This window comes from Berghia stephanieae, chromosome 1 (assembly GCF_034508935.2).
Source record: "Berghia stephanieae isolate SIO BIC M18660-M18661 chromosome 1, UCSD_Bste_1.3, whole genome shotgun sequence".
NCBI classification, from domain to species: domain Eukaryota; kingdom Metazoa; phylum Mollusca; class Gastropoda; order Nudibranchia; family Aeolidiidae; genus Berghia; species Berghia stephanieae.
Genome location: NC_088360.1, coordinates 27654921 through 27673836, shown reverse-complemented (window position 1 = coordinate 27673836; position 18916 = coordinate 27654921). Strand labels below are relative to the sequence as shown.

Below are 18916 nucleotides of genomic sequence, written 5' to 3'. Positions count from 1 at the left end.
TGTCTTGGGATGAGATTACTTGGTTTCGTCCTGGCCCTGCCTTGATACCATGAGAGCGTTTTCGGAGATGACATTTTCCCCCTTGTAAATCATCTCTCTGTTATGTATTGTTAGTTATGTTTTCTGTAAACATTTGGGCGTGTTCCTCTTAGTGGGATCCTGTGCTGGTGCATGGATGAGACTTTTATGTGATCTCAAACTAAGTACATTGATGTTGTGCTCCTGGAATCTACATCTGTTCTCTATTTGAAACAATTCCCCTCTGTCTTACCTTTTCTTGGGTGCTTTGATTGTAAATCTAGAATATTTTGACTATTCCATGTTCATCTTTTTACCAGCGCCGATATAACCTAAATGAATCTCAAGTGTCGTAAAACCATTTTTAAAAAGTCCCGGATTTGAGAGGGATTTTTGTGTTGAACTTTTTAGCAAGATGGTCATTTTAATCGGTTGATGTTTGAAGAATGGGTTTTCTGACCAAAAGTTTAGATACGTGTTATTCCACATTACGATACATTTGTATTTTACCCTCTATCTAGCTATAATAGCCATGTAATCTATACGGACATAACAAGTATTATTGCAGACGCAGTTCTGCTTTGATTTGTTTTGTTTCGCATCTCAGGGTTGCCAATTAAGGCGACAAAAATTTACCAAAAGTTTTACGCAAACACACATAAAAATAAATAAAATTCCCTTTATTCATCCCCGAGGGGAAATTTGTCTTTAGGGTCTATTCCAAGAGAAGACCAGAATAACCCAGGCATAAACCGCAGAGCAGCGCCGCAAAGTGAGCTAGGGCGAGGTGACACGCTCAAGGCCACACAACGCAGCGGCCGGTGACTGAACTCGGTACCTTTCGGGTACGAAGCAAAGACCGTACAACTGAGCCACGCTGCCCCTGTCTGATTGCTGAACTCGTCATTGTGTACTCACTATTTCTCCGTTTATCAAGCGATTGGAAAATATACTGAGGGATTATGACATACTGAATTCTGCAAATATACGTATAATTGGCAACCGTGTCAAGGGGCAGCGTGGCTCAGTGGTACGGTCTTTGCTTCCTACCCGAAAGGCACCGAGTTCAATCACCAGCCGCTGCGTTGTGTGGCCTTGAGCAAGTCACCTCGCCCTAGCTCACTTTGCGGCGCTGCTCTGCGGCTGACGCCTGAGTTATTCCAGTCTTCCGTTGGTATAGACCCTAAACACAAAAATTTCCCCTTGGGGATGAATAAAGGGAATTTTATTTTTATTTTATTTATTTATTTTTATATATTTTTTAATTTATATTTTTATTTACTTATTTATTGTTCGTATGATTTCTTCCTATCAAAATCACGTCTCTTGCGCTTACAGTTACACTCGGACGCTCCCGATATGCATGTCACTTCAACCATCAATAAATAATTCAAAGGCCACAATGACCATCTCACCTTTCTGAACCTTATTCTCTCCACAATCAAACAAAACCAGCTATAAAAGTCTGACAGATAATTTAACTAAAAAATGCCATAAAAGTTACTGAAAAAATTTAATCTCCATCTTAACTAACATAACGAATGCAATACTTCATGGATACCCCGAGCATGCGACATTCTCCCACACCCATGGTATTGCGCGAGGCTAGGTGGTTTGGAAGGTGCAGGGTTCGAGTCCCAAGTGGCGCATAGTTGAGCCTTGGCTCTTTACTCACATTCTCTCAACGTACTCAGATGAAAAACAAGTATCTGACCATTAAGCGTCGGAAAAAAATAATGGAATATCTCTCCGTCTTACATGCAATGTGTTGCTGTTGGCTAGGGGCACATTGTAACGCGCTTTGAGCGCATTTAGTGGACATTGCGCATATATCACAGTTCTATCTTCTATACTCCACGAGACTGTCTTTAAAAGTCCCAGTTTGAATATTCTGATGTTTACAGTCCACATCAACTAACCCCCCCCCCCCCCCCCCCTTTCGACATTTGTAATTTTCAATGTTTAATATGCATCGCCGCCCATAGTACCTATAGAACCCGTTCATTGATTAGGCGAATGACACCGACAATCTGCATGGTGATAGTTTTATACCTCGCTAAAAAAAAATACATACATAAATAAATAATAATAACAATAATAATAATAATAATAATAAAAGAAGAAGAAGAAGAAGAAGAAGAAGAAGAAGAAGAAGAAGAAGAAGAAGAAGAAGAAGAAGAAGAAGAAGAAGAAATAGTAATGCGCAAAATTGTGAAGTAAAACTGTCAGCTTTAAGCTTAACTTTACTAAAACAAAATATCGCAGGTGACAACAAATTATAATTATTTTTTTCAAATAATGTGATTTCATGACTTGCAATCCAAAATAACGAAACTAAAATCCTTTGATGAGTGGACTAAAAGATTTATTTTACTCTAGCGTCTTGAAACCCAAGCCTGTCCCTTGCAGTAATTGGATTCAGTAGTCTGATGTCACGCCGCCCGGCAACGGCGGCCATCTTGGTTCGAAACAAAGAAAATCATTACTTTTTATTCTTCATGCTGGCTAGAACTTTTCATATGCCTTGTGATCAGAATGTGTAAAAGTCAAAACATGATCAAATTTATGGAGGGGGTGGGGGGGGGGGTTCCTCTGGATACGCTTTTATGCTCGCCGGAGAAATATTTCATACGGCGTCCGCCCTTGTTCCGATAGTTTAGAGCCAGTGTTACTTAGTTACCATGCGTCATTTGGAAGGAAGTGACGTTACGACTGTTGAAGAGTATAGGGAATGAGATTAGCGGAAGAGTAGCGTCCCTTGATTGGAAGTCACGAGCGGAAAAGTTATTAGAGAGAGAACGTCATGTTGGTTGTGCGGCATAAGACACTTCACCGAAAGAGAGACGGATTCGCAAAACTATTTTGACGTTCTCTCTGTAAGATGACGCCCAATCAAGGGACGCTACTCTTCCGCCAATCTCATTCCCTATAGATAGTTCGAAGATGACGTATCTCAGGTCTTTGTTATTGTTTTTTGCCATCCGCGTTTGTGAGTGATTCTCACTATACTGTTTTATCCAGACAATAAAAGTTCATGGTTACACATAGTTTTGTGTGTTGGTCCATTATACTTCCGAATGGCAATGTTATGAGCTTCTTAGCCAAGCACATACTATCCATAGGAAAAACATGCGGAATTAAAAAAAAAAAAAAAGCAAAGAGTGCAAAGACCTTACAATGACGCATGAACCGATCGACGGTTTGCGGACGACGTCATTCATTGGACACTTGATGATGCCAAGCGACCTCCAAAATGTCAACTGCTTGTTGGGATATTTGCCAATCTGGCAAGCCTACTGCTTGCATACACATGTAACCACCGTTACATAGAGGAGAAGATTTACACTATGTAACCCATGCAAATCTAATAGTCGAACGATAGTGACCAAGGTCAAGGTAGTTGGTAATCAACACCAAGGTCATGCATAGATTTGGCCATCCATCATGGCTGACATGTTAACCATACGAGTAATCGCCTACAAAAACAAAATATTGCATCATATTCATTGTACTACAACCATGTATATCATACATAATACTGATAAATTACGTTATCATTATATGCACTTTTTACTGCATTCAATCCAAACGTTACCCTTATGTAAAATGAGTACCGCCAAAAAAACGTAGTCATTTGCCTATACTGGGGTATGTTCGACATGAGTGGTGATTGTGGGCTTTGTAAAGTCGGTTGAGACGATGTGTAGTGGATGATTGATTTAAGTCTGTAGAGAGAGGAAGAGAATGGGAGAGAGAGGAGAGTGAGGAGAGTTGAGTAGAGATGAATAGTGTATAGATAGTATGCGGATTGGTAGAGTCTAGTCATTGATCCGGTGTATACGGAATACGAAGTTGTGGTACCCTGTGAAAGCTTAAGTCATGTGTTAATAGTTGTAGTGAGTATTGTGTAGCGTGATGGCAAAAAACAAATGTAGAATGAAATGAGTAGTGGTAGCTTCGATATATAATGGAAATGATGTGTCATAAACTGTAGTGTGATAATGGGAGGTCTTTTTAGTCGTAACTAGTCTCAATCATATGTGATTGCTGTCAACGATGTGGATATGATTATTGTAATGGTGGTTGTTGTGGTAGTGGTGGTAGTGATGAAGATGAGGTGATGGTAGTAGTTGTAGTAGTATTGGTAGTGATGATGATGTGGTGTGGTTGTTGTAGTGGTGGTAGTGATGATGATGTGGTGGTGGTTGTAGTAGTATTAGTGGTAGTGATGATGATGTTGTGGTGGTGGTTGTAGTAGTATTAGTGGTAGTGATGATGTGGTGGTGGTGGTGGTGGTTGTAGTAGTAGTGTAGTGATGATGTGGTTGTGGTGGTTGTAGTAGTAGTGGTAGTGATGATGTGGTGGTGGTTGTAGTAGTAGTGGTAGTGATGATGTGGTTGTGGTGGTTGTAGTAGTAGTGGTAGTGATGATGTGGTGGTGGTGGTGGTTGTAGTAGTAGTGGTAGTGATGATGTGGTTGTGGTGGTTGTAGTAGTAATGGTAGTGATGATGTTGTAGTGGTGGTTGTAGTAGTAGTGGTAGTGATGATAATGTGGTGGTGGTGGTTGTAGTAGTACTGGTCGTGATGATGATGTGGTGCTGGTGGTTGTAGTAGTAGTGGTAGTGATGATGATATTGTAGTGGTTGTTGTTGTAGTATAGTAGTAGCATTAGCAGTAGTAGTAGTGATGATGATGATGATGATGATGTGGTGGTTGTAGTAGCAGTGGTAGTGATGATGATGATGTGGTGGTGGTGGTTGTAGTGGTGGTAGTGATGATGATGTGGTGGTGGTTGTAGTTGTGGTGGTAGTGATGATGATGTGGTGGTGGTTGTAGTAGTAGTATTAGTGGTAGTGATGATGATGTAGTGGTGGTTGTAGTAGTGGTGGTAGTGATGATGATGTGGTGGTGGTTGTAGTAGTGGTGGTAGTGATGATGATGTGGTGGTGGTTGTAGTAGTATGAGTGGTAGTGATGATGATGTTGTGGTGGTGGTTGTAGTAGTATTAGTGGTAGTGATGATGTGGTGGTGGTGGTGGTGGTTGTAGTAGTAGCAGTAATGATGATGTGGTTGTGGTGGTTGCAGTAGTAGTGGTAGTGATGATGTGGTTGTGGTGGTTGCAGTAGTAGTGGTAGTGATGATGTGGTGGTGGTGGTTGCAGTAGTAGTGGTAGTGATGATGTGGTGGTGGTGGTGGTTGTAGTAGTAGTGGTAGTGATGATGTGGTTGTGGTGGTTGTAGTAGTAATGGTAGTGATGATGTTGTAGTGGTGGTTGTAGTAGTGTGGTAGTGATGATAATGTGGTGGTGGTGGTTGTAGTAGTACTGGTCGTGATGATGATGTGGTGCTGGTGGTTGTAGTTGTAGTGATGATGATATTGTAGTGGTTGTTGTTGTAGTATAGTAGTAGCATTAGCAGTAGTAGTAGTAGTAGTGATGATGATGATGATGATGTGGTGGTTGTAGTAGCAGTGGTAGTGATGATGATGATGTGGTGGTGGTGGTTGTAGTTGTAGTAATGAAGATGAGTGATGGTAGTAGTTGTAGTAGTATTGGTAGTGATGATGATGTGGTGGTGATGGTGGTTGTAGTAGTGGTGGTAGTGATGATGATGTGGTGGTGGTTGTAGTAGTGGTGGTAGTGATGATGATGTGGTGGTGGTTGTAGTAGTATTAGTGGTAGTGATGATGATGTTGTGGTGGTGGTTGTAGTAGTGGTGGTAGTGATGATGATGTGGTGGTGGTTGTAGTAGTGGTGGTAGTGATGATGATGTGGTGGTGGTTGTAGTAGTGGTGGTAGTGATGATGATGTGGTGTGGTTGTAGTAGTATTAGTGGTAGTGATGATGATGTTGTGGTGGTGGTTGTAGTAGTATTAGTGGTAGTGATGATGTGGTGGTGGTGGTGGTGGTTGTAGTAGTAGTGGTAGTGATGATGTGGTTGTGGTGGGTGTAGTAGTAGTGGTAGTGATGATGTGGTGGTGGTTGTAGTAGTAGTGGTAGTGATGATGTGAAGCTGGAGGTTGTAGTAGTAGTGGTAGTGATGATAATGTGGTGGTGGTTGCAGTAGTAGTGGTGGTGATGATGGTTGTAATACTAGTGGTAATGATGAGTGATGATGTGGTGGTTGGAAGGGAGGGGGGTATCCTTGGAACAAATTGACCTCACCGGAATTTGACGGAAGTTGCCCGGAGCCCGGAATTTTTTGCTCCAGACCGGAGTTTTTTCCGGTGAAACCGGAGTTTTGGCATCACTGTAGTTGGTAATCAACACCAAGGTCATGCATAGATTTGGCCATCCATCATGGCTGACATTGATTAAATCATACGATACATCGCCTGCTAATGACAAAATATCATCATATCATCACTACAACCACTAATATCATCATAATCGCTGATAAAATATCGTTATCATTATTATCGCGACTCTTTCTTTACTCGCATTCTCTCACCGTACCCAGGTGTAAAATGAGTACCTGTCAGAAAAAAGCTTGTCATTTCGCCTAACAGGGGTCATGTCTCGTTCCACATGCGAGGTGTTGCTGATTGTCAGGGACCCTTTGTAAAGCGCGTTGAGCACGTTTAGTGGATATTGCACTATATAAATGCTCTAGAAAAAAAGAAGAAGAAACAAAGGAAGAGAGAGAGAGAGAGAGAGAGAGAGAGAGAGAGAGAGAGAGAGAGAAAAGTGATATAGATAGTATGCGATTGGCTAAGAAGCTCATAACATTGCCATCCGGAAGTATCACGGAACAACACACAAAACGATGTGTAACCTTAAACGCTTAAAGTCATGTGTTAATACCGTTTAGTGAGCATTACTCATAAACGCGGATGGCAAAAAAACAAAACAATAACAATGACCCGAGTGACGTCAACTTCGATCTATCAATAGAAATGATGTTCACCTAAACTAGGTGGTATAATGGGAGCGCTCTTTTTTCAGGTTTTCGTCCAACCAAGTCATCAATCACATGATTTATTGCTGTCCAACGATTGGATATTTCTTTTAAAATGTAAACACGTTGCTTTGTTTATGAAAGTTGTAAACATACACATGTGTCAAACAGAACAAAATGACCAATCGGGATTTTAGATATTTCAAAAACTGTGAACACTTTTCACTATGTGGGTCACTTTGAGCACATATTCCAAAGTGACCAATGACCTCCAGCACATGGAAATGTAATATAGATCATGCCCATTGACCCAACCCTACAACCTTACGTAAGTTATCATTGAAAGAAACGGGAGAGAAAAGAAAAGAAAAAAAAAATGACTAGCGGCAGCTTTTGGTAGCTTTTTCCAATCAGTAGCCATCAGTTAGCGATGATTATCTGCCCCTTGACCGGAAACAAAACTCATTACTGTCTCCACGACGCAACCAATCACGGGGTTGGTCTGGGGCAAAGTCGTCATTGGCCTGGCCTACCTAAGTAAAGTACAAGAGGATGACGGGCAGGAAGGATGACGTCACCAACATTGACAATAATAAAAGTGTTGTTGAAAAAAAAAGAAAAGAAAAAGAAAAACAGCCGCACATATTTGTCATTTCGCCTAACAGGGGTCATGTCTGGTCAAATTTTTTTTTCTGATGGTCAACGTGAAGCGGTTCGAAGCTTCGGCATAAGCGTTATATAAATGTACATTTATTATTATTATTATTACTATCACAAACCTGTAAAAACGAATTTCAACATAAATGTGTACAGACAACGAAAACAGAAAGGTAAAACGGCAGTCAAAATAAACACGGCAAAAATAGTAAATGAGCGAGAATGTTGCATTCATTACCAATATGAACTTAACTCAAGTCTATGGAAAATAAAGCAAAACAGCAATCCAAACAATGAATGGAAAGAGACGCAAGCGGCAATGAAATATGCGGGGGAAGAAAGTGCAGGCTCTATTAATACAACTAAGAACAAACCAAATCGAACGCCTAACATCGCTATTAACGATCTATCGCGGCAACAAAAAGAACTTAGGATCAGGATACAAAACACGTAAGACTCGGAAGAAATAATGAACTTGAAAACGGAACGAAACAAAATACTGCATTCAATTCGATCACTTACAATAAAACACAGAAACGAGGAATTAGACAAAAAAGTGGAAGACATAGAAAAGTCCAAAAATAACGCATCGTCTATGTTCAAAGCGACGAAATCTCTGAACCGAAAACCATTCGAGAACCCAAAACTACAGGATAAATTTGGCAAACAGACAACAAATCCCAACGATATCCTTGACATTGTAACTGACCACTTCCAGCAGAAATTTCACAAACAAGTCTCACAAATATCGCCCTTCTCAGGAAACCCTAGAGACCTAAACAACCGCATCACAACAACTGAAGTTAGAAATAGCATAAAGTGCCTAAACAATAACAGATCCCCAGGCGAAGATGAAATTCCCGCTGAATTGCTGAAATGCGGTACCCTCTCCCTGGATCTGAGCATTGCAAACATAATGAACAAAACATTCTCAACACACAAAGACTGGGACATAAACAGCGGTGTCCTAATTACAATACAAAAACCAGGAAAAACGAAAGGACCCGTAAACAACCTGCGCCCAATAACATTACTGAATACCATAAGAAAAACACTGTCAACTATTGTCCTCAACAGAATTAGACCGAAAATAGAAAAAATATCTATCACATAGCCAAAGCGGGTTTCGCCAAGACCGAAGCACATCGGACGTTGTATGGACACACAAATGGTTGGCAGCAAAGGCACTCAAAGAAAACATATCCATAACAATAACCGGAATCGATATGTCCGCAGCCTTTGATACGATCGACAGAGGAAAACTTTTGGAGATATTAACAGACATAGTAGACGAAGACGAGCTCCGAATAATCCGATTTCTCCTCAGCAACACAAAGATACAACCAAGGATATACGGGGCCACAAAACAGCGCAGTTCGAAAGTAACATCGGGACCCCCCAAGGAGATAGTCTGAGCCCGATTCTGTTCACAATATACTTAGAACACGCTCTGAAAGAAGTTCGAAAAGTCATTCCAAAACCAACGACTCATATTGAGAATGCAATCCCTAGAGAAATCGCCTATGCAGATGATGTCGATTTTATTGGATCAACACCAGCAAATATAGACATCATACAAAATACCCTCATGAAATATAACCTCCAAGTCAATGCCAATAAAACCGAATTTACAACAATATCGAGGAGCAAAGAGGAATGGAAAAGAACAAAGAAAGTCGGCTTACTAATTGGAGACACCGAGGATGTACAAAGAAGAAAACAGCTATCAAACGCCGCACTCAGTAAACTCACCAATGTATGGATTAGAGGTGACAAAATAAAGAGAAAAACCAAACTGAAACTGTACCGTGCTCTTGTAAAACCGGTACTTCTGTATAACTGCGGCACTTGGGCGTTGACAAAATCCGAAGAAGAACATCTGGATGCCTTCCATCGCACACAGCTAAGAAGGGTACCTTTTCAGAGGAAGACCGATCACAACACTCCCTGTGATCCTAAACAAAAACCTCACAACACTTGGACAAAGCATTAGTCTCATAACGGCAGGGGACCTTGAAAATCTGAGAACCCTAGCAGAGGACCGGCAATATTGGAGACACCTCACACAGGAAATACTGGAAACAGCCAAGGCGACCCGATCTTTCGGTCGAGACGCGAAAGGCATCTAAGTCAAGTAAGTCATTATTACTATTATTATTATTACTATTATTATTATTATTATTATTATTATTATTGTTATTATCATTATTATTATTATTATTGTTATTATTATCATTATTATTATTATTATTGTTATTATCATTATTATTATTATTATTGTTATCATTATTATTATTATTATTATTATTATTATTATTATTATTATTATCATCATCATTATTATCATTATTAAATTTTAAACTTCAAATATAGATCGATTAAAACGAACCATCATCTTAGGGGCCGTTCACAAACCATGTGGACAGTGAGGGGGGGAGGGGGGGTGTGCTAAATGTCCACACCTGGTCCATAGGGGAGGGGGAGGGGGTCAGTAGGTTGTCCATGTGGACAAAGTTATTTAACAATAAATAAAGAAAAAGAAAAAGGAAAAGAACCATCAACTTTTAAACTTATATTTTGTACTTTAAATGTGCATAAATCAAATGTGCATTCAGATTTTTTAAAATCATGTGTTTATTTTAACCATTGAATTTTGAGTCTAATCCAGTCCAAAATGCATTACAATAAGTGAAATATTAAGAAAAATAATTATATGTATTGCATTTTTATGTTCCAGATGTTCTCAGAATTATTCAGTTGAAAAGTTCAATAAAGTTTTGTGTGTTCAAATGGTATTTGAAATATTTATCTTGTAATTGTACTAGGTACTATTTCTATTAAACGCCTTAAGTTGTACATTGTGGCCCTTTAAGTTCAAGTTGCCTCCATATATAATTAATAATAGTTATTATTTTATTATAGGCAATGCTCTTGTGAGAAGAGATTTTTCTTTGACTTTGATATAAAAAAAAGGATTGAATTGAAGCCTTTTTTTTTTGTGGATAACAATTTAAAGTTTTTCCCTTAATTCTGAATAATATTATGCACACTAGATGAAGGCTATATATATTATTTATATACATAGAACGCAACCTGAACTTAAAAGGCCACAATTTGCAACTTTATGCGTTGTGAGTCTAATTTGTACCATGGACGTCCACAGTGGGGGGGGGGGGGTATGTTATTTGTCCACGTCTGTCCACAGGGGGGGGGGGGCGGGGGGTCTAAATATGGTGAAAAAGTGTCCACATGGTTTGTGAACGGCCCCTTATCAAAAACTCTCAAACATGGGACTTAAAGAAGTCCCAGGTTTGAGAGTTTACTGAATGCAGGAGGGTGGTGAAAGAAAGCACCACGAAAAACAGTCGTGACGTGAAGATAATAATATGGAGCCCAAATAACTGATGCCATGCTTAGACAAAATACTCACAAGTCACCATTCGGGCATAACGTGCAAACACACAAAACCATGTGTAACATTGAACGCTTTTATAGTCTGATTGATATCATTTAGTGAGAATTGGATTCAGTAGTCTGATGTCACGCAGCCCGGCAACGGCGGCCATCTTGGTACTAAACAAAGAAAATCATTACTTTTTATTCTTCATGCTGGCTAGAACTTTTCATATGCCTTGTGTTCAGAATGTGTAAAAGTAAAAACATGATCAAATTTATGTTGTTTTTTTTTTCCTCTGGATACGCTTTTATGCTCGCCGGGGAAATATTTCATACGGCGTCCGCCATTGTTCCGATAGTTTAGAGCCAGTGTTACTAAGTTACCTTGCGTCATTAGGAAGGAAGTGACGTTACGACTGTTGAAAAGTATTAAAATGGCTATCTAAAACAATAACAAAGGGCTGAGTGACGCCAATCTCATTCCACCTATGGATAGTTCGAAGATGACGTCACTCAGGTCTTTGTTATTGTTTTTTGCCATTCGCGTTCATGAGTAATGCTCACTGAACTGTATTAACCCGACATTAAACGTTCATGCATACACACAGTTCTGTGTGTTGGTCCGTTATACTTCCGGATGGCAATGTTATGAGCTTCTTAGCCAAGCGCATACTATCTATATGGTAATATCACTTCAAGAGGTACGCGTAACAAACAGGTGTGTTTGAAGTTTGAAGAAAGTGAGATAAAGCTAGATATTCAATAACTTGTTAGAGAGGTTAATCACGGATGACAAGTGAGTGATAGTAGCACAGGTTACTGTAGTTTGTTGTGACGTTGGTACAAGTGTAGTACGTAGTACAACATATTTTGCGTTGATTTGAGAATAAAGTACTTATTTCCGATACAACAATGAGACAAAAAATATATTATGTTATCAGTTATCGGACTTGCAGAATAAGAATACGTCAGATAACAAGTCACAACGTTGCTTTCTTTGAAAAAGCAAAGACATTCAGAGCCATCCGGCTTATATATCCGGAGAAGTCCCAGTTTCTATAGCGTGAAACGACCAATAGCAACTGTTCGCTACCCTTCGGACAGAACACTAGTCTATAGTTAAGTACATTCCGGCCGAGATAGATAAATAGATAGATAGATAAATAGATAGATACATACAACTATCCAGTTGCGTAGCGGGGGGGGGGGGAGAGAGAGAGAGAGAGAGAGAGAGAGAGAGAGAGAGAGAGAGAGAGGGAGGAAGGGAGGGGGTGTCAGAAGAAAATAATCTGGGCTTCACTCGGGATGGATCTCGGTTCCAATGTGTGTGTGTGTGTGTGTGTGTGTGTGTGTGTGTGTGTGTGGAGCTCTACCAACTGAGCTGCCGGGACCCTCAAAACACTGTTTAAAGCAGACTCCCCCCCCCCCCCCTTCCTCTTTTAAAAAAAATCTGAATCAAAATACAACTAAGTAAAGTAAGTAATGGACACTGACACGTCAACCTATTGATGTGTGGCTCGATGACCCAGCGGTACTACGCCGTTTCATTTGGACACAACTATCGAGAGCGGTCAATGACCGGATGGGTGACATTGATCGTGGAAAATTCTGGTCCCAACACGATATCCTTGGGTAAAGGACTTAAGGTTAACAAACATTACCCCACTCGACTAAGGTGTGAATGAATATCTGGCTTTATTGAGTGTTACAGGCGACATATTCATATGAAGTGGAAATATATAGTCCTATATAGTTTACCAGGGAAATAAATGAAACATTGTGAAGCGCATTGAGCATGGTAAACCCGTGGAAATTCCCTACATAAATGTTCAAATTTATATCAATCTTATATAACTAGGATCAACTGATGATATAGAAATATTTTATTTTTATGACAATGACTCACAATATTTACTATCCATCGCGGTTGTATTGACACACGATAATAACATTGACGTAATCCGAAGGGGGAGGGGGGGGGGGAATAATTTAAAAATCGCGTTTTTTAATTGTTGGCCATAAATCTTGTCCTTCAAACATCGGTCGATTATAATGACTTAAAACCCGGTCAACTGGTAAAACAGAGACTCCATTAAAGTACTTCACTGAAGTCCCGGGTTCGAGAGTTTTTGACAAGTCAATCGAGGGACGAGTTCTATTACCAAAATTGTTTAAAATGTTTTTGTTTGAGAAAAAAAAAAAAAAGGGGGGGGGGGTCTTTTTCAGAGTGCGACAGAAAAGCGATTCGTGTCATTAATTTATGTTTATTTTGGAACATAAGGGAAGGGAGATAACAACATAAATACAATTGTCATACAAAATTAATTTCCTTGAAACACGCATAAACAAAACACTAAGGTACAGTATTAATAATTTTTTTTAAAACCTGGACATTGTTTCGCTTACATCTCTCTTCCGTTTTCACCCAGACAGCAGCTGAGTAACATTGCATAACAGGCTCCAACCAATCCACTACAGTATCAATGTTCAAAGTTGCTGGCGTGTTGTTGATAATGGTTAAGAGTAAGATCTGACACAAGGTTAGGATGAAATCGAACCACACCGGAATGGGGTCAATTTATTGATAACTATCATTCGCATTATCACTCCATTATCAAAGTAGTCCAATAGATATAAGACCTATGAAGATGGAATGTATCGAGATTTTTCCTTTAATTGGTTTGCATTATTAGGACAGGACGGTGTTTGAAATAACATTGGCCCCGTCACTCAAATCACGAAAAAAAAAAAATAGAAAAAATAAAGCGAGCCTCGAGACTTCGTCGGAACGGGTGGTGCGTTTGTATGACATTCAAGTGTTTTACAAATAAAGTCTGAGCTTACAAGACTCCTATTTCGTTTGTTTGTTTTCCAATTGCTGATTTTGGCTTTTATTTTCTCTTAGATACATACATTCTAAATGATAATCTCTCTCTCTCTCTCTCTCTCTCTCTGCCTTCTCGGAATAATTAATCTACGAACCCAAGAAAGAAAAATACCAGAAAAAAAAAACATCCCAAAAAATCAGTCTACTTCGAATGGGGATCGAACCTCAGGCCTTCTGATTACCGGTAATCAGAAGGTCTGAGGTTCGATCCCCAGTCAATGTAGACTGATTTTTATTTGGGATAGTATTTTTTCCACTGCATTAATTGCCTTGTCTGACACCTTTCATACACACGCGTTCAGATCTTTTAATTGAGTCATTCTGAGCGATCCAAATGACAACACCCCTCCATCCATATCACACACACACACACACACACAAATGGAATCACCGGGAATGATAGTACTGAATAGAGACGAGCGGATTGCTTTCACAACATAGATTTCCATAACACCAGATGCAGAAACTGATAAATTGGACGACATTGATAACGAAAGCGATTAATTCACTATAAGTCAAGAAAGACAACTTACCACAAATTTCTTTTCCTTCTCCCACGTCTGAAAATCCGAAATGGTTGCCTTGGGATTTGAACCAGGGTCCGCCTCGTCGCTGGAGTTACTCATTATCCTGTAGACAACATGAAAAAAATAGATATATACATATAGTGATTTGATGGTTATGAAGGGTATTAATTCGTACAATAAGAAAAAAGACAAATGCAATTTTTAGGGTACCCAAATCGACATAAATGTATTGAACATCTTGCTCTCACAGGAAAGATAAAAGGTAAAAAGAGTAAAGATAGACCAAGAAAAACATATTTGAATAGTTTGAACAGCTAGGTGGCAAAGAAAGAGAAGAGTAATATTGGTTTTCTGAGGTTATCTGATCAGAGAGATGAATGGCGTACCATGATCACCGATGTCTGGCACAGATTTGGTGCTTGAAGAAGAAGAAGAAGGAGAAGAAGAAGAAGAAGAAGAAGAAGAAGAAGAAGAAGAAGAAGAAGAAGAAGAAGAAGAAGAAGAAGAAGAAGAAGAAGGAGTGATTTGATGACAATAACGTGACATTTAATTCATCACCCCTGCAGGCCACATGGAACCATATTTCCATTTAGTCGCCTGTCAGGCGTCTTATCTTTTTCTATTTTCTTTTTGCACTCACACTCTTATAATATCAGTCAATGGCTATTGCCAGGTACTTACATTTAAGTCGACTGGAGTAAAGTGTGTTAAGTGCTGTGCCTGAGGACACAAAATTGGATCCAGAATTTACAAATGACCACTATCACCCATCCAGTCAATGACCACGCTAAATATTGATTGAGTTTCGTGACAAGACTCATTAACTCTCCCTTACACACACACACACACACACACACACACACACCATTTAAATAATGTTGTAACACACTGCGAGATACGCTTCACTTATGCATTCTCACTGAAAGATAAATGGAACACATTTTTCAGGCTATGGTGTACAAGTTACCCATGGGCTCTTTTTTTCTTCAATTATATTATCATCTCCCTACCAAATACTACAAATTCAAGACTCAGGAGTACAAGTGTAAAATAAACAGATTTATAAGAAAAGGAAATGCAAATATAAATAGAGCTGCAGACACAATAACACATTATGATCAAATCCGCAAAGGATTAGGATCCGGTTTGATAAATTATGTTACAGTAAACGACATAATCAGTCGGATGGTGAAAAAGTTTGAACTGAGATATCGCCAAGTTTAGTTAGGTCAAATTTTATCAAAAATGAGATCTTGTCATAAATGATTACGTTAATCTTTTTTGTACATCTTCGGGAAATATCAAAGCTTAATTTCACTTCCAAATGTTTTACAGCTAGTCAAGCTGAAAAAGTATGAAATTCGAGAAAAGTTGCTGGAATCCTTTCCCATACATCTGACCATAATTTCACATGAAAAATCACCCGATTTACTTCAAATATGCAATCCAAAATTTTCACCTTCCGACTGATTATGTCATGCACGGACACAAATTTTCACACCAGGCGAACAGAGTTCTCTTAATTACTCTTTCTCGGGATAAGAAATGCTAAGCTCAAGAATCGGGAATGTGTTATCTAGGAGAAAAAGGTGTGTAATTTAGAAAAAAAAAATAAAATCAAAGTAGATAAATTAATTAATTAAAGATAAATAATAATAATAATAATAATAATAATATAATAATAATAATAATAATATAATAATAATAATAATAATATATAATAATAATAATATATAAATCAACACTATTAATGTCGACAGTGGGACTTGAAATCACAATAGTCGTAACTTCTATTATGTCATGGCACAAGACCGAAGGGCTAGAGCTCAGGTGGTCGCTGGTTCGGATAAGTAAGTAAGTAAGAAATCCCAATAGCTTGAGCAGAGGCTTAAAACTCCAAAGGTCACGATATATTTCAGCCTTCACCAGGTTTCGAACCCATGATCATCGCATCCTCTGGCTAGTGACCGAAACGTAGGTAGGATTAGCTAGCTAGCCACTCATGACACGAGATACATTAAATCCTAATCCCAAAATGACATGTTTGGAATCACACGTATCAACCAATCAAAATGCGTGAGTCATAGATAAAAGCTGTCATTGGAGTGGTGTTGTGTCATAATGATGCTATGTGGGTAGGTAAAATACTCACAACATATGTCAGCCATATTAAACAAAAACCAATACCCAAAAAATGTGTGTAGCCTTTAACGTTTTTTATAGTCTGTTTGATAAGAGTTCGTGAGAACCAATCACTAACAGGCTGTCTAAAAATAAAAACAAAGATCTGACTGACGTCAACTTCGGTCCTGCTATAGCTCGGTGTAACAATCCAGACATGTCAATCTTTACACATGAAAAAGAGTAAGATCTGGAGTAAATGTTTAAAATTTGAAAATACAGTAATACAGCCATCTAGATCCCTGCCGTTGTGTAATCCTGGAGCGACGAAAGCAACCAACCACTTAAACAGGCGTGGAGGTACATATTTAAGAACTGTATCATATCGAACAATTTTTGTCAACATATAAACTGCAGGAAACACGGAGAAAGACAAGTAACATTATCAGAGACAGAATGAAAACAACAAATTTACATTAAAATATTAGGATATGACGTCTAATGATTCTCATTAAAAATGTACAATCTGAGTGAAAAAGCATACCAAATCTAACAGAGGTGAAAAGGCAGAAGATTGAGAAATTAGGGAGCAGGCACCGATGAAAGATAAAAATCTGAACAAGTGTGTATGAAAGGTGCCAGACAAATCAAGAAAGAAAAATACAAGAGAAAAAATATCCCAAAACATCAGTCTGACTCGACTGGGGATCGAACCTCATACCTCTTAATTACCGGTCAGACGTCTTACTTTACTATTACACCACAGAGGTTCCCGTTAGTTGGGACAATATTATTTCCTATAATATGCTTCACAAGAGTACGTGTTTGTACGCCGTGAACCCCCGCTTGCATCACAAAACACAAACATTGAACACGAGAGGACGAGGACGAAGTCATTTGAGCAGTTCCATTTTTATATGTAGTCCTGTTTGAACATTTTCAAATATCAAATTGGGAAATTCGAGAGCAGGCACCGGTGTAAGATTAAATTTATCCCAACTATCGGGAACCTCTGCGGTGTAATGGTAGCACGTCTGACCTGTAATCAGGAGGTCTGAGGTTCGATCCCCAGTCGAGGCAGACTGACTTTCAGGGATTGTTTTTCTCACGAACTCTTCTTTCTTGCTTTTTCTTGCACCTTTCATAATACACTTGCTAAAAAAAAAAAAAAAAAAAAAAAAAAAAAAAAAAACATACAAATAATATACCCTTTATTTTTGGCGTGCAGTTGGCAGCCTTATAAGATAGTGCCTCTTGCTCCCTTGGAACTTAGAGGAGGGTCCCGAGATCGAACTTGTATCCAGAATAAGTTCTTGAAAAGGGTTGTTTGTCTATGTAGCCCCTCCACCCCCCCCCCCCTATCCCCCACTCCACAAAAAAGTGGTCCCGTGCAATGAAAGGCGGGCGCTCGAACTGGGAGTCCCATCAACATATTCATTTGTGTAAAAGATGAGTGCTTAATCGCCTAATGTATGTGATACATTTCTTCTTCTTCCATTGAGGTCGAAGATTGTAAATAGTCGTCTTTTCAGTTTCTAATCTCAATGACAAAAATACAGTAAAAAGCTAAGGGGTGTTGTACAGAAACCCAGCGGATAAGCTATAGTCATCATTTAAACAGACTATTCTTGAATCATAGAATTATAACTTTTAAAACGGATGCAACTCAAAAAGGATGTGAGATGTGCAAACAAGACTGAATAAAAGCAATCGTCCACACAACAATAAGGCTATAGGTCGTAGCCAAGGACTCCTTGGTCATAGCCCAACTTCTATACAAACTATTTCGTTCAAATGATGGCGACAAGCCTTAAAAATTATAATTAAAAGCGGGAGCGGAAATTGATAAAAATGATGGGAAAGTCTTCACCGGTTGGGATGAGAGTAACACCATGTTAAAATGGGAAAATGGTAATCAGAAACATCTAACCTGTCTCTGTATGTGCGGCGTGTCTTTGTAATTGTGAATCAAATTGGCATGGCTAAGACTGAAAAAACCAGTCTTTACTAACCTTTCAAAGAAGCGGTTTACGGTGTCAAATGCAATAATCCAAGAAAACAGAACTATGACACAATCCTGAATAAATCGGTTTTGAATTAGTGAAAGTTATCAGAACCAGTGGTCGGGTGACAATAGGCAGCTCAAATTCAGGTCCACTTTACGAGACTACTTGAGGAGATCACGCCCCCCTAGTAGATTGCCACTCCCACTAAATTACAAACAGTGATAGTGTGTATAAAACTATTCATTGAGAAGTGCTATGATTGTGTGGACGATTGCTTTTATTCAGCCTTGACTACACATCTCACAACAATTTATGTATTGCTCACAAAACAAACTTTAGCTGTCGTAATGAGTAACTAGTCTCTTATTATTCTCGTGCCTATCGACTTTTGTTTATCTTTAGTGAACT

General features: G+C 39.0%; 1 protein-coding gene across 3 annotated transcripts in view; it reads right to left on the bottom strand.

Moving 5' to 3' along the window:
* The window catches only part of LOC144971234 (serine/threonine-protein kinase Sgk1-like), a 185991-nt gene that overhangs the window by 165693 nt on the left and 1382 nt on the right, over positions 1–18916 (bottom strand). Inside the window, exons 1-3 of one of the 3 annotated variants that reach the window (XM_078911758.1) lie at positions 18515–18612; positions 15063–15101; positions 14388–14484 (exon numbers count right to left, since the gene is read on the bottom strand). In XM_078911758.1, the coding sequence (XP_078767884.1) occupies positions 14388–14484; positions 15063–15064 (99 nt within the window). In that variant the 5' untranslated portion in view covers positions 15065–15101; positions 18515–18612. Of the gene's footprint in view, positions 1–14387; positions 14485–15062; positions 15102–18514; position 18916 lie in introns of those variants that run through there. The other 2 variants (XM_078911769.1, XM_078911748.1) reach the window with 2 other exon arrangements.